This window comes from Tenrec ecaudatus, chromosome 13, assembly GCF_050624435.1.
Source record: "Tenrec ecaudatus isolate mTenEca1 chromosome 13, mTenEca1.hap1, whole genome shotgun sequence".
Lineage (NCBI taxonomy): Eukaryota > Metazoa > Chordata > Mammalia > Afrosoricida > Tenrecidae > Tenrec > Tenrec ecaudatus.
The window spans coordinates 62,772,878-62,786,863 of record NC_134542.1 but is presented as its reverse complement, the minus strand read 5'-3'; the positions used below and the strand labels follow the sequence as shown (position 1 = coordinate 62,786,863).

Here is a 13,986-nt window from a genome sequence, read left to right as displayed (position 1 = left end):
ACAGAATCCCCCTTCCTCTAAGTTATGGCTGGCGGTCAGCTGGGGGTTCAAATTGCTGACTTGTGGTTAGCACTTCCACAGTCCGATGGATATCCATTATGCCACCAGGACTCCTGTTTCTCTAAAGAGAAACAAAATTAAGTCACCTTTGCGTACTGTGCACTTAAAAAAATCCATATGAGACCAAATGTAGTATTAGGAGGGTGGAGAACTGAGACTACAACTAGAAACACTTAGGAAACGAATTGGCAGTTTGACTACAGGGAAAAGAGGAAAGGGATGTGCAGACCAACTCGTTTCCAGGCTGGAGAGAAGTGTTACTTGCTGAGATGCAAAAGAGAGCGGCAGGTTTGAAAAGAGTGTTCATTCTTGAATACACTGATTGTGAGAGACAGAAAGTGGGTGAAGATACAGCTCTGGTTTCGTAAAGATAAGGATTACTATGAGTTAGAATGCATTCACGGGCAGTGGGCTTGGTTTGAGTTGGTTTGTTTTAATACCACTCCATGTTACCTATTGCCTGAATTTTACTAATGGCCTTTCTAATCTTCCTTAATATTCCTTTCAAAGATATTTCTCACAATCTCTGCTTGATTCTATCATTAAACTAATTTATCTGAGGTACTCATTTTCAAGTAAAATGCATCTGAATTTGAATGCTTTATTCCAAGAAGACTTTGCAAGGTGTTAGCAAATGTATATGGGCCAATATTAGTACAAAAACAGCTGATGAGACTCATCAGAAAAATTAGCGTTCTGTATTAATTTCCATTTGCTACTTCCTTAATCTATGTATGGTTATCTATAAAAGATAATCATGCTATTTGTGATGTCAAAGAATTAATAATATGGGTCAAAAATGCTTCCCAGTTGATCCTCAGAGTACACATTAAATGAACTATTAGCCACAAGCTGCTCATCCTCACGAAACACAATGGCCTCTCAAAGTTAAAGCTCCACCAAACTACACAACTTTGGCTTGATTTTGAGCTGCTCGGTTGTATTCTCATATGGTTCTTTAATTGTCTTATTTCCAAGTGGAAGCATTTATGGATTTTTTCATATTTTACAAGGTTAATAATACACATGCTACTATTTATTGTTGGAACAGTAGTGAACTATTATGTATTTTTAATCCTCCTAATACCCCTGAAGAGTAGGCAGTTCTCCTTCACATTTTACAGCTGAGAAGACAGTCCATCTCAGAGAAGTCCAGTGAGTTCCCAAGACTGCAGCGCTGGGACTCAAGCCCGCTTCTGTAGGTGACAGCATTCAAGTCACCGCACTCTGAAGTCTCAGGTGATTAACAGATTGGATTCCTTAAAAATACCCGTCAACTATTAGACATAAAATCATAAAGAAAAAATTTTTAAATAATAAAGGTTATTTTATTCAATATTAAATAAACTGTGGAACTTTCCAACGCATCGCAACCCTGTGAAGCAGAGTAGAACTGACCTTTCTTGTTTCCAAGGCTGTAATCTTTATGGAAGCAAAATGTCCCATCTTTCTCCCATAGAGATGTTGGTGGGTATGAACTGCCAAGCTTGCCATTAGCAGCCAAGCGCTTTCACCTGCTGTACCACCTGGGCCCATCTATGAGTCAGAAACAACTTGGCAGCAGTGGGTTGAGTACTTTATAAACTTTAGCCATACACATCATTCATATAAATTCCTCCCTTTGCCACAGTAATTTGAATATAATTTTAAAAAAATAATAATAATGGAGAATGAGATCAAATGGAGCAATAAAAGATAACTATGCTGTATGTGATGCCCAAAAATTAATAATCTGGGTCAAATATTTTCCCCAATTGATTCCTAGAACATAGTAAACATATTAAATATCAAATGAACTACTAGTCACTAGTTGATTGTTCTCAAAAAACACATTTGACTTTCAACGTTAAAAGCTCTACCAATGGTCTAAAGTGTTCCTGACTTAAAAACAAACAAACAAAAACACACCTCTTATTAGAACTTCTGGATATCACTATTTCTATTCCTTTGAAAAGACAAGACATCTAAGTAGAAAGCAGCAGCATATGCTCGAAGCCCTATCTACATAGTCATTGTACTTGGAGCGCATCCTAAGATTCTTCAGGTATCCAGTCAGCTGTCATGATACTCTTTGTAAAAGTCTAGATATTTAACAAAAATAAACTGCTGTCGTATCATCTTTATTTGCCTTAACAAAATTCACACAAAAGCAAATATTCACTTGTAGATCATCATTATTTTACAGGTATAAATAATGCTCGGAATTCAAGTACAGTCAAGTGCAGAGATATTTCCTATTTGTTAATATGTAAACATAAGCTATTTATATACATGATGTGCCTTTGGCCTGGCCGCAAAATAAGTAGCATCAAAAAGAAACACTGCACTTGACTGTTGAGTTGCATTCTTAATGAAAATTCGTACCAAAGTTCTTGTTGAAAATTCGTACCAATGCCTATGTAGTTGCAGCTACAACTGTCATACCATGTAATATAAATACCTAAATAGATACTCACCCCACACCTCCCCCAGGAAAATAACTCACGTTAAAACCCTATACATTTTTTATCGATAAAGTGTACAAAATCTTACTTAACAGAGTACATTCCTTAAATCAAACACCAGAAAACATATTCCTAACCCAAGTTCCTCCTATGTCAAAATGGATATAATTTACAGGTCATATATGTAAGAAAACAGGAAGGCTATCATATTTGTTTACTTTTAGAACAGGCAAAAGATATCTAAAGTTGTCTACAGACACTTGCTGTTGTCACTTGCTTTAATTAATACCCAGTGTGGATGAAACTCTGACAAGGAAGTGGCTAGGAAATCTACACTCAAATGTCAGCAAGCACATCCTTAGGGGAAAAGAAAACACCACCTGAAAGCAGAAACCGACATCAACCAGACTGGAGAGAGCCAGCTGAAGGCACAGAAGCATTACTCCCTTGTCACCAAAGACTCTCCACTGACGTCAGGGTCAGGAAGAGAATCAACACTAGCCGTTGCTGACTTGGCTTCATTCACTGAGGCTGCCTCGTTCTCCAGCGCGTCTAGTTTCTCCTCCAATTCCTCTGTGCCAGGTTCCTTTTCAACCACGTGGTCTGTCTGCTCGGTAGCTGATACGCTGTCATCTATTTGCTCTGCATTACCATCGAGAGCATCTTGTTCTTCTAAAGTTTCTGAAAAAATAGAGTGGAGACTTTAGAAACACCCAAAATGTTAGCACTACTAGATAACGCAAGGCATCGGTAAAACATGCAACACACTAAGCAATAGCAGGCTGTTGTAACACCTTTAAAACAAACAAACCTTTTTAGAATCCATAATCAACTTCCCATATGACACCAGAAAGTTGATAATTTAAAAAAATTTTGACAGGAACAAACCTCATATTTTCCAACAAAAGTTATTCAATGCACGTGAAATTTGAATGTCTAGACATCAAAGTTCCAATAGAATCATGGGCTAGAAGATAACACCGCCCAGCAAACAAAGTAAATATAGTCATTCCTTCATTTTAGATGATGTTTCCTAAAAAAAATTTAAAAAACTATCTTCCTGGGGCCCAGGAAACCCTGGGGGGTAAGGGGGAGAGAGAGGGAGAGAGAGAGAGATAGAGACAGAGAGAGAGAGAGCGCAAGCACATACAGCTGTGTAGAGGAGATGCTATATCTCACACTGAGATAATATCTATGACCCTAATAAAATCTACATTTCCCCTTACCCCTCTGCAGACAACCCCTCAATTTGTAAGCCTCTGGACCAGCACATGCTATATACCTAAAATGCTAGGAGAAGAAAGGGATAGGGTTCCCCACCACTTGGTCTCCGTAGTGAGAGGGTCTTAGTCCCTATTTGAGAATTTATTCTTTTAAACTTTATCTTGGAGTTTAGGCAGCTAATTATGCAGTCAGTGGTTAAAACCCACCAGCTGCTCCATGGGAGAAAGATGACGATATTGCTCCCATAATATGTACAGCCTCAGAAACACTATACAGGGTCCCACTGTGTCGGAATCAACTCCATGGCAGTGGATTTGGTTTTTGTTTGAAATGGTCATCTAGGGATGGTGCTGCGGGCTAAGTGTTGGACTGCTAAAAAGGTAGGCAGTTCAAACTCATCAGCCATAACATGGGAGAAAGATTTGCTGCTGTAAAGATGGACAGCCGAAAACCCTACATAGAGGTCACTGTGACTTGATGGAAGAGCCCTGGGGGCATAGTGGTTGCACGGCGGGCTGCAACTGCAAGGCCAGCAGTTCAAAAGCACCAGCCGCTCCACAGGAGTAAATGAGGCTATCTACTTCCACAAAGAGTTTGTCTCAGAAACCTACAGTACAGGTTCTCCCTTGTCCTCCACTAGGAGTCAGATCGACCTGAGGGCAGTGAGTGAGAGAGAAATGACTCGATGGCAGTGGGTTTAATTGTTGGGTTTAATGATGGCTTGAATCTACCAGCTGCTCCAAGGTAGACAATACGGTAGTCTACTTCTATAAAGATTCAAATCGTGGAGATCCTCTGGGCACAGTCCATTCTATCTTGCAGGATGATTCTGTGTTGAAATTGTCTTGAGAGCAGTGGGTTCAGTTTTGGGGTTTTAATGATCAATAAATAATAGCAACTTTATTTAGAAAAACTCTAATTCTTTAAAATTTAAAGAATGAAGGAGGCATGGGAAGAGCAGACAAAAATAAATTCAGCTTTTAGGTAGTTTATATGTTGTGTTGTTTTATAATTTTTTTAAGTGATTAATATTCTTGCTAGGAGAAATATAATTAAATTGCATCAGCTAAACTAAAAATCAGATTATCCTATCCTCATAGGAGATCCCTTAGGATATACTACCAATCTTATTGATTCAAAAACTCTTGATTCAACAACTACTTGTAATAATTTTTACTTAACTGTTGTATATAGTGTAGACCACAGTTTTGCGTATATATTAGGTATGTAAAAAATCAATGTGATGTTCATGTATGTTATATTCACAGTGCTGACCAGTCATGAGTATAGTAGGGTTTGCATGCCCAAATGTTGCCGACTGGTCGCATTAATTTGCACTTACATTAGTTTATGCAGTTTGTAAAAAGTAAACTCACTACAATTGAATCAATTCTGACTCAAAGGACCCTAACTAGGTACTAGCTTTAATACATACAAATCATTTATAGCACACATACTATATCAATACCTGAGGGATATTTTTGAAGAATCATTCCCTTACACACATCTTAGACTCTGATTTACAGAATTAATTACAAATGTCTCCCTATTTTTCTATAGAAAATGAAAGATCCAAATTCCACACTTTGGGACATCCAGGTTAATGAAGCTTATCTGTAGGAAATTTAACATTATGAAAAGCAGTTGGAAGAGTCCCAAATCATGAGACTTTTGCTAAATGTGAATGTGAAACTTAAAATGGCATTACTGCAACCACTGTGCATCTTAGAAAACTCCAAGGTCGGAAGGAGGCAGGTCATTTGAGTTCTGTGAGCTGAATGTGCCAGTGCACAAAGGAGAGACAGAAAGTACTACTGAAACTCGACAGCCGGGGACAGAACATGCCCAGTCCCTCAGTGGAATGCTTCAGGTCCACCAGCCACTCATCATTCTACCCTTATCCAGAGGAGACTTTCCTGTCAAGGTTTGCCCTGATAGAGGAGCAACACATCCTTGCCAATAACTTTGTATTTTATTATAGTTCTCAAATGCTGCACCAACAAACCCATAAGCTAAAAGAAATAGGGGGGGGGGGGGTGAAAACTAAGAAGCCAGGACTCAACTGGCCTATAAACTTGTGCAAGTAAACATGGGCCCACATGGTTTATCAGATTCTGCCTCCAGACTGTACTGAAACAGGAACAATGTCAAAATCCACGGCTTTTCATATTAAAGTGTTGTAGTGTTACTATTTTCAGAAACAAATGTAGCAAACAAGCCAATTCAATAATTCTAGGGTTCATAGAGTAGAAGTTAATAGAACTAAACTACTTAAATTCTTTAATGTCTATAACACTATCTAATTTTTAATGGCAGTAAAGTATGTACTTTCACATTTTAAAATGTGACAAAATATATAAGTCAATATTATATTGTATTTCAGAAAGTACATGGAAGAGCAAAACAGTAAGTGAACTTATGAGTGGGCTTTAAAATAATCAAAGAGCCTGTTACTTATGACTTTTCTTCCTCCGGGTTAAATTGCAGAATCCTGTGGTAAACCGCAATCACAGCAACGGTGCAAACGGCTGCCACTGGCCATGCTGCGTTTCATGCAGACATCTGTGAATCTACATGAGACCAGTGTTTCATGTCTGGATGCCAATGCCATTTTGTGAGAAGTCATCCAAACAAGATATAAATGAACTAGCTATACCAAATTAACAGAGAATTACATACCAGTTTAAACCACAGAGCTTTATAATAAAATTGTTTAATGTATTCTAAAAGTACTTGCTTTATTTTTGTGGGAGAGCATTATTTGCCTATTCTAATAAAAACAACAGTTTCCCAGTGAAGCTATGGTTTAAAATAGCTTAGTGGTATAAAATACATTTAAGATGTTATCATTTGGACATAAAATTCGAAAAGAGAAACTAGCCTTGTATTCACACTAATTAAACAGGTTCTATTCTTCCCTAAACAGCCCCAATTTAGATGAAGATATGAAACAAAGTTACCTGAATGACCTAATTCCATCTGTAAGAAAATCTTTTAAAATCAACTTTGGCATTTGTAATGCCACGAAAACAATATACCACAATGTCATAAAACAAAAATGATCTGTGGAATCTGTTCCTTTTCCCATCCCAATATTCTGGGAAGAGAAGCTTTTCTAGCAAACAGTAAAAATTGGCTTCCAGTTGTTTGGGCAAAGCCTCAGCTAGACAGCTCAACCTCATAAAACTGAGTGTAATTGCATAATGAACACCACTGCTTCACTTATAAACCACACACATGCGAAAAACATGTAGTAACAGCACCTTACCTTTAGGTTTTTATTATATCACTTGAGTGAACAATTTCCTAGGAAAATTAAAGAGTAGTCTAGCAAAACAATTTATTCATGTATCTCAATAGAATAATTATGTTAGCATGTTGTTACTGCTACTATGTAGTTTAAGCTTTTAAAACACCCTCCCAGTATGGTGAATTCATTTAAATTCTTATTTTTCTTATTTTTTGCAATAGCAAATAAAAACCAATATGCGTTACTAAGACATTCAGGCAGTACCTACTACATGTAAAGACTATAAGACTTGCCCAAAGGAACTTTGTTAAATTAAAATAGTCAATTTGTCTTTGAACTTACAGGTTTTAAAGAAGGCAGTTTTAATAAGATTTTCCTGCCTTAAGGAAAATAGCCAACTTATACGTAAAGAACAAAGGCATGAATTTCACCCCAACTCAACACAAATGCTTGAGGAATAAAATCCAATTAAATTGTAACCACCTATAAGAATACAGCTAGTATTCAATGCACAATGTTTAATTACTGAACATGGGTGTATCACGTTAATTAAGAGGGTTTCTTTACTAGGCAATGATCTATAACTAAATTATTAGGTGAAGACATTTTTTTTAAAGGGAGTCAGAAGACAGGTTTCTACGTCTAAAACAAACAGGCCAAAACATATTACAGGCAACTTTATATTTGGGGTATGCTGCATATGATTTAATATTAAAAGTATAAGCTTTGTGGGCCCAGTAAGTAAAAAGAATTCAAAAAAAAATTATGATACCAACTAATTCGACTTTCTATGGCACCAAAACAAAAAGTACTAAAACAGAATTTTCCCTAGTTCATGACAGCATTTTGTTTTAAAAAAAAAGACAAAGAAATCAGATTACTAAGATAAATTTCAACTTATAGAAATTCTATCATCCATTTGTGATACCGTTGATTAGCTGACCCATGTGTTATATCATCAGCAAGTTATTTCCAGTTGAATAAAAACTATTGTCTACTAAAGACCATGAGACCTCAGACATCTGAGCAGCCAACAAACAGTATTAAATTGGTTCTGACCACACTAGAAAAAAAATCAGAGGGTTAGTACCCTAACAATGAAGACAACACACTAATCACTCCACAGCTAACAAAAGCAATGCTCAACATGAGCATGAATTTCACCCCAACTCAACACAAGTGGCTCAAGGAATGAAATCCAATTAAATTATAACCACTTTAGAGAAAACAGCTAGTACTTAATGCACAAAAATACTGTTAAATTATGTAAAAGCATTACTTAAAAAAATAATAAAACCACTTTCATGTGACTTAGCAGAGATACAAATAATACTATTCACTTAAATTAGAAACCAAGAAACCTAAAAGCAATTCATTACTTTGGAATACTCTGATAATGCTCAGACAACCCATAGCTCTAATTCCTTGTGTTTCTCTAATACCCTATTACCAAAGCATCTGGATATACAGAAATTCTAGGAATTCAAATGAGCAATTAAATGAGAAATTCTTCCATCTTTGATGAAAAACTTTCCCAAGATTCCAAATGTTTTTCTAAAGAATGGCCCATCCAAAAAAAAATTTTAAGTCTTGTATTTCATCATAAATGTAAAATCTTCAAGTACCAGAATCCAGACAAAACTTAGACTGAAATTTTTTAAATGTTGCTTTCATTAGGTCATGATTAGTCAACAAGTATTCAATGAAAAGAAAGTTCAGCTGGAAGAAAGTGAACCGCTTTTCCATCTGTCAATGGATTCTCTACAGTTCCTACAGCTGTTAAGTAAAAAGTATAAATTTAAAATAAGAAGTGTTTTTTAAGACCTCGCGCTTATAAATCATTGGAGATTTTAAAACCAGAAATCTAAGCTCCCTATTATATTGGCTGTCACCATAAAGAGTAGATGAGTGAGATGATGCGATCTTACTTAATAGTCAGGTTTAATCCTAAGAGTATGCCACACAAGTCCAAACCACTAAAACTTTCATCTGTCCATCAGATGTGCGTCCGGCCATTTACTAAAGGAATACAACTCAGAAGTGCTAACTGTATCGTAGTACTGAAGTACTACTGCAGTTTCAGTACTGAAACTACTTCAGTACAGAAGTTTCCGTCTTCAGGAAGGCCAAAGAAGAAAAGAGCTGCCACAGCCATGTTGAAGAATCCAAAGAGAAGATGTGAGGTTCACTTACTACTCTAGAGGCTGTTTCAATCAAACAGAATTACTGCTTCAGTTTCCAAAACTGTAGGGTTCTCAGACCCTGACTCAACTTGTCTCCACCTCTGAACATTACCTTAGTGGGGTTGAGTTTGAGCCTGTTAGACTTCGTTCCGGAGATTTCAGACAGAAAATGAGCCATCGGGGATACTGCTCCTCCTAGATTAGATGAGAAGGAAAGGCAGAGCTGGGTGTTGTTTGCTAACTCTCCATCCCGACTTTAGCAGAGGTATAAAGCATGGGATGCATCCCTTTCAAGATTTTTTTATTATGCTGGCTGTTACTTTTGTTTTATTTTAATTTTTGGTCCCAACTACTACTGACTTCTAAATATTCACTTCAGCTTTCTAAAGCAAAGGGATGGGCTTCAATCTTTCCTCTAGGCATCTTCGGCATGAAAATTCTCTAATTTTCAGTTCCAAGAGGCTGTTTAGCAAGGCAGATAGTTGCATATGACATCAAGAGCATGACTCGAGCAAAAGATAAACTCTTGGCATCAAGTTTGAAGTTGAAGTTCCAGACTTGGAGAAGAGAAATGCATTGACTGGTTCCGTGTCAGAAGGATACAAGCCTCTGTCAAGGCTCTCTGTATTTAAACTCGTTTGATATTTGTTAGTAAGCTAAAAGTCAAGCTCAATTCAACACACTTATTTTAGATGAACTCTTCAAGATTAAACGATAACTAAATTCTAACACTAAACTTTTGATATCAGAATTCGGTAACTTACATACATGGTTGTCAGTTAAAGCAATTTTTGTAATATTCAATGTTGTTATAAAAGAGAAATATATTTAAATGATAATTCTGAGAAATGAGAGGGATGAAGATTGACAAGATAGATACACTATATACTCCAAGCTGTGCACCATGATTTTTTAGCCATCTTCCTAATGCAGAACTGCTTAACCAACAGCTCCAAGGCCTTAGCATAACTGACAACTCCTGGCCTTAATATATAGCCATCAGATCTTTCATCTCACCTTTTCCAATGTGTGAGTGTACGACACACTGCTTCAAGAAGTACTAAGACAACTGGAAGATGAACTCTAAAACTCATAAACTCAGAAAAATCCTGTTTCTCTTAAATAAGGTAGCTTGCACATCAAAAGCATACATTTCATCACCCACAATATCAATGTAATGGGTCTGTCTTTAAATTGCTTCCATGGAATATCTGTCCTATGCAAGGACTTTCTACCAATTCAAATGGTAGCTATAAGTCTATCTTAGTAATGTTATACATTGTCAAAATCTTGTAAGAATGTTTTCCAAGTAGTTGCACCATAATTTTGAATCTGCTTCGAGATCAATTGAAAAGAAAATTTCATGAAAACATTGCTCCTCAAATCTCCCAATAGTTACAATGAGGTTGATTTGTAAACAATGTTCATCTAGTTGTTGCTGATGCTGCTTATCACAATATAGCCTCCAATCTAAAACAAAACACATCCTTAGCATCACACAGGGGATTATAGTATCAGAGCAAAAGCTGATACACGCATGCTGCAAAATCTGATCAATTGATCCATTGTTACATAAATAAAAGCAACGTGTTTTTATTGTACAACAGTATACATTATTAAAAGACAACATTTTTAAATGAATATATTCATACCTTCACCAAGCTGGTTTTCTGATGGAAGCATGGTTCCTGATGACAAGGGACCAACTGAACTAGCACTTTCCACTGACTGCTTCTTCTCAAAACTAAACTCTGGAAGTCTTGGAGCCTGGGGTCTAGTTTTCCTTGCAGGATTCAAGAAAAAACAGTAGGCACATCGAAAAGCTGCAGAAAAAATTTTTTGAAAGTAAACCATATCACAAACCAAAGAAAGTTCTAGAGCCAATTAGATACCTTTTAAGATTATTGCTGTAAAAGTCAGAGACCTCTTCAAAAGTTATTTATTCCTTCTGAAAATCACATTGTTTTAATATTATGACATATGTTCTACTTAAAGTTAATTTTAAAACATATTTTCTAATTATGACTAGAATTAGAATATTAATTTTAAATCAGAAAAAGCATACGTTACATAGGTTAATTAATAGCAAAACAATTATTAACTGGGCCTAGTCACCAAAATTATTACATATTTTAAAGGTCTAAACCTTACTCATTTCAAAATAAAAATGTGATATCATATTTAAGAAGCATAATTAATTTAGTATAAACCAAATTCATTGCTATTGAGTTGATTCCAACTTCTAGCAATCCTATAGAACAAAAGAGAACTGTCCCCTGTGAGTTTCCAAGGCTGTAAATCTTAACAAGAGTAGAAAGCCTTTTATGTCTCCCTTGGAGCAGCTGCTGGGTTTGAACTACTGACCTCGCAGTTAGTAGCCCAAAGCATAGACCACTATGCCACCAGGGCACCCTCATTTAGTTTAGTAGTGCTTCCTTCTATTGTGCATAAGGTCACTATGGGTTGAAACCAACTCAATGGCACTTAACAACGAGAATTGTCTTTGGAGTAAGAGAAATACCGATGCCTGGACACTATCCCAGATCAATTAAACCAGACTTAGAGGCATCATAATTATTAGAAGTTCTTCAAGTTATTCTGATGCAGCACAGTGAGCTTTGAGAACAACTTGTCTAGAGGTTATGTGCTATATGATGAAAACACTAGTTTCTTCTCTGCTTTGCTTTGTGTGCTAAAATTTATTTAGATATATGGAAAGTGGCATAGGATAAAATGTTAAGAGAAATTTTTTTTAATCAAACTGCCCAGTAAGTCTTACCAATGTATTCAAATTCTTCCTTCAAAGCCATGCCATTGTGAGAAAAACACTGCTGACATATAAGGGCATACCTACACAAAAAGAAAAAAATGCCCAGATCAGTCACAAGTACTCAAAACTCAAGAAAGAAACTACTTTTAACTATAATGGTTAATACATATTTTAACATACCTAAATATGCCATTTCAAATTAGATGTTATTTAATAAACCATAAACTACACTCTTTAAACGTGTTTTTCAAAGGTCATTCATTTTAAAATGTAACTTATACATCAAATAAAAATAAACTAGGTAACAGTTAAAGGAATATATCTTTACTAAGTTAGCTCAAGCATATCTGATACCAGAACATTACATTTTGGTGCTTTCCAAAGCAAATTCCCGAGATCCCCACCACTGATTCCAACTCATAGTCTCGCTGTGGGACAGGGTCTCGGGGTGGTGCCGGTGTTACAGGAGCAGTCAGCCTCGCATTCCTCTCATGCGGCAGCTGGCAGATTCACACTGCAGGCCAAGCTGTTAGCAGCCCCACACCCAACCCACCACTCCATCAGAGCTGCTCCTTATTCCTTGGGAGGATGGCCCACTACCTATGGTCACAAAAAGATTAACAAAGACGGAACTGAAGTCTTACCATAGAGAAATGGGATTTTGTTTGACAAGTCCAAAAGTTAATTTCTGCACATCATGATTCCAATATCTTTTCCACTTAAATTTAATAAGGCTTCTTCATTTTCAATTTATAAATTTTTTCTGTGCTGTGTGTCTGTCCTTACCAGCACTTGACACAAGCCAACTTCGTTCCACCCATTCTTAATAACATACAATTTACATACTAACATTAAATTCTGGCCCCTCTAACAAACGATACTAACCAATACAGTTGTCAGATAGCCACTCCATTATCATATTAATTCTTTATAAGTCAATACAAAGGCAATGGCTCAAGTTATATCATGCCTATCATCCTAGAGTTAGAAGGATTGAATAAAATAATCAGAAAAGAACTTTGAGAATTTCAAGTGCTAAATACATGCAAATCATCCTCACTGTTATTAAAATTTGCATATCACCAAGTCCAGTACTGACCTCCAGTAAAGCCTCAGACTTGAGGAGTACAAAAATAGTGAAACCTAGTAGGTTAATAATGTCTTTTCCAGGTGGATTTCCTCTAGACTACTTTATCCAACTCCCACTTGAAAAAGTTGAATATGTATGTTTTTTCAAGGGCTACAAAATACTCCATGAAGTATTTTGAGTCCAGAAATTGTAGAATATCTCACACACATACACGCCATGACCAATTCCTTCATCTACTATTCTAGTAAAAAGTACCTGTTCTGAGGACCATCACCAACTAAGTATTCAACAACTCTATCCAGGGCACCTCGATCGCGAGGGAGAATGGGTCTTGCTAAAGGTGGACCTGGAGGATGAAGACCTGCCAAATAAATAAACGTAACTTTAAAATGTAAATCCATTACCAAGAAAGAGCTATGTTTATTATGACTTTTCATATATTTATATAAATCAAGAATAGTATCTGATTAGTATCTCTAAAGTGTTCGAATTTTCATTAAAAATACTGTACAACAAAAACATAATTATGTGCAATATCAGAACATAATCTAATAGTAAATGAAACTATGTTAGATTCTATATAAACTAATTATAGAAACTCCTCAGCTTTTATGAGCTTAATAAATTAAAGGATTTTCCCTTTGAGTCATAATAGAGTATAGACAGAGCCAGATTTATACCCATGCCTGAGATTAACTTAAAAACTGGGCAAAATATATGAAGCAATAGTTTTAAAGACACAGATATCAAGGATCCAGGGTAGGAAAACAAGATGTAAGTAAGATGAGCCCTATACCTGCCTCTTGCTCATGGCCTAGAGCCCACCGGGAGGCCGAGTCACATGCAGTAGTGCTGCTGAGCGGAAGAGCTAGAGCTGGGACTTTGAGGAGACCAGGGCATCCAAAGGTCAGAGGCAGAGTACTGAGGAGGGCGCCATGCACACCCAACAGACACCAATGACTGCA

At 36.5% G+C, this 13,986-nt stretch overlaps 1 protein-coding gene across 3 annotated transcripts in view; it reads right to left on the bottom strand.

The window, feature by feature from the left end:
- Positions 1-1,987: 1,987 nt before the first annotated feature.
- Positions 1,988-13,986, bottom strand: part of LNPK (lunapark, ER junction formation factor) — a 66,534-nt gene continuing 54,535 nt past the window's right edge. For 2 of the 3 annotated variants that reach the window (XM_075528924.1, XM_075528925.1), the window contains exons 10-13: positions 13,277-13,382; positions 11,941-12,011; positions 10,814-10,984; positions 1,988-3,185 (exon numbers count right to left, since the gene is read on the bottom strand). In XM_075528924.1, coding sequence (XP_075385039.1) covers positions 2,944-3,185; positions 10,814-10,984; positions 11,941-12,011; positions 13,277-13,382 — 590 coding nt within the window. In that variant the 3' untranslated portion in view covers positions 1,988-2,943. Of the gene's footprint in view, positions 3,186-9,273; positions 9,357-10,813; positions 10,985-11,940; positions 12,012-13,276; positions 13,383-13,986 lie in introns of all 3 variants that reach the window. The other variant, XM_075528926.1, reaches the window with a different exon arrangement.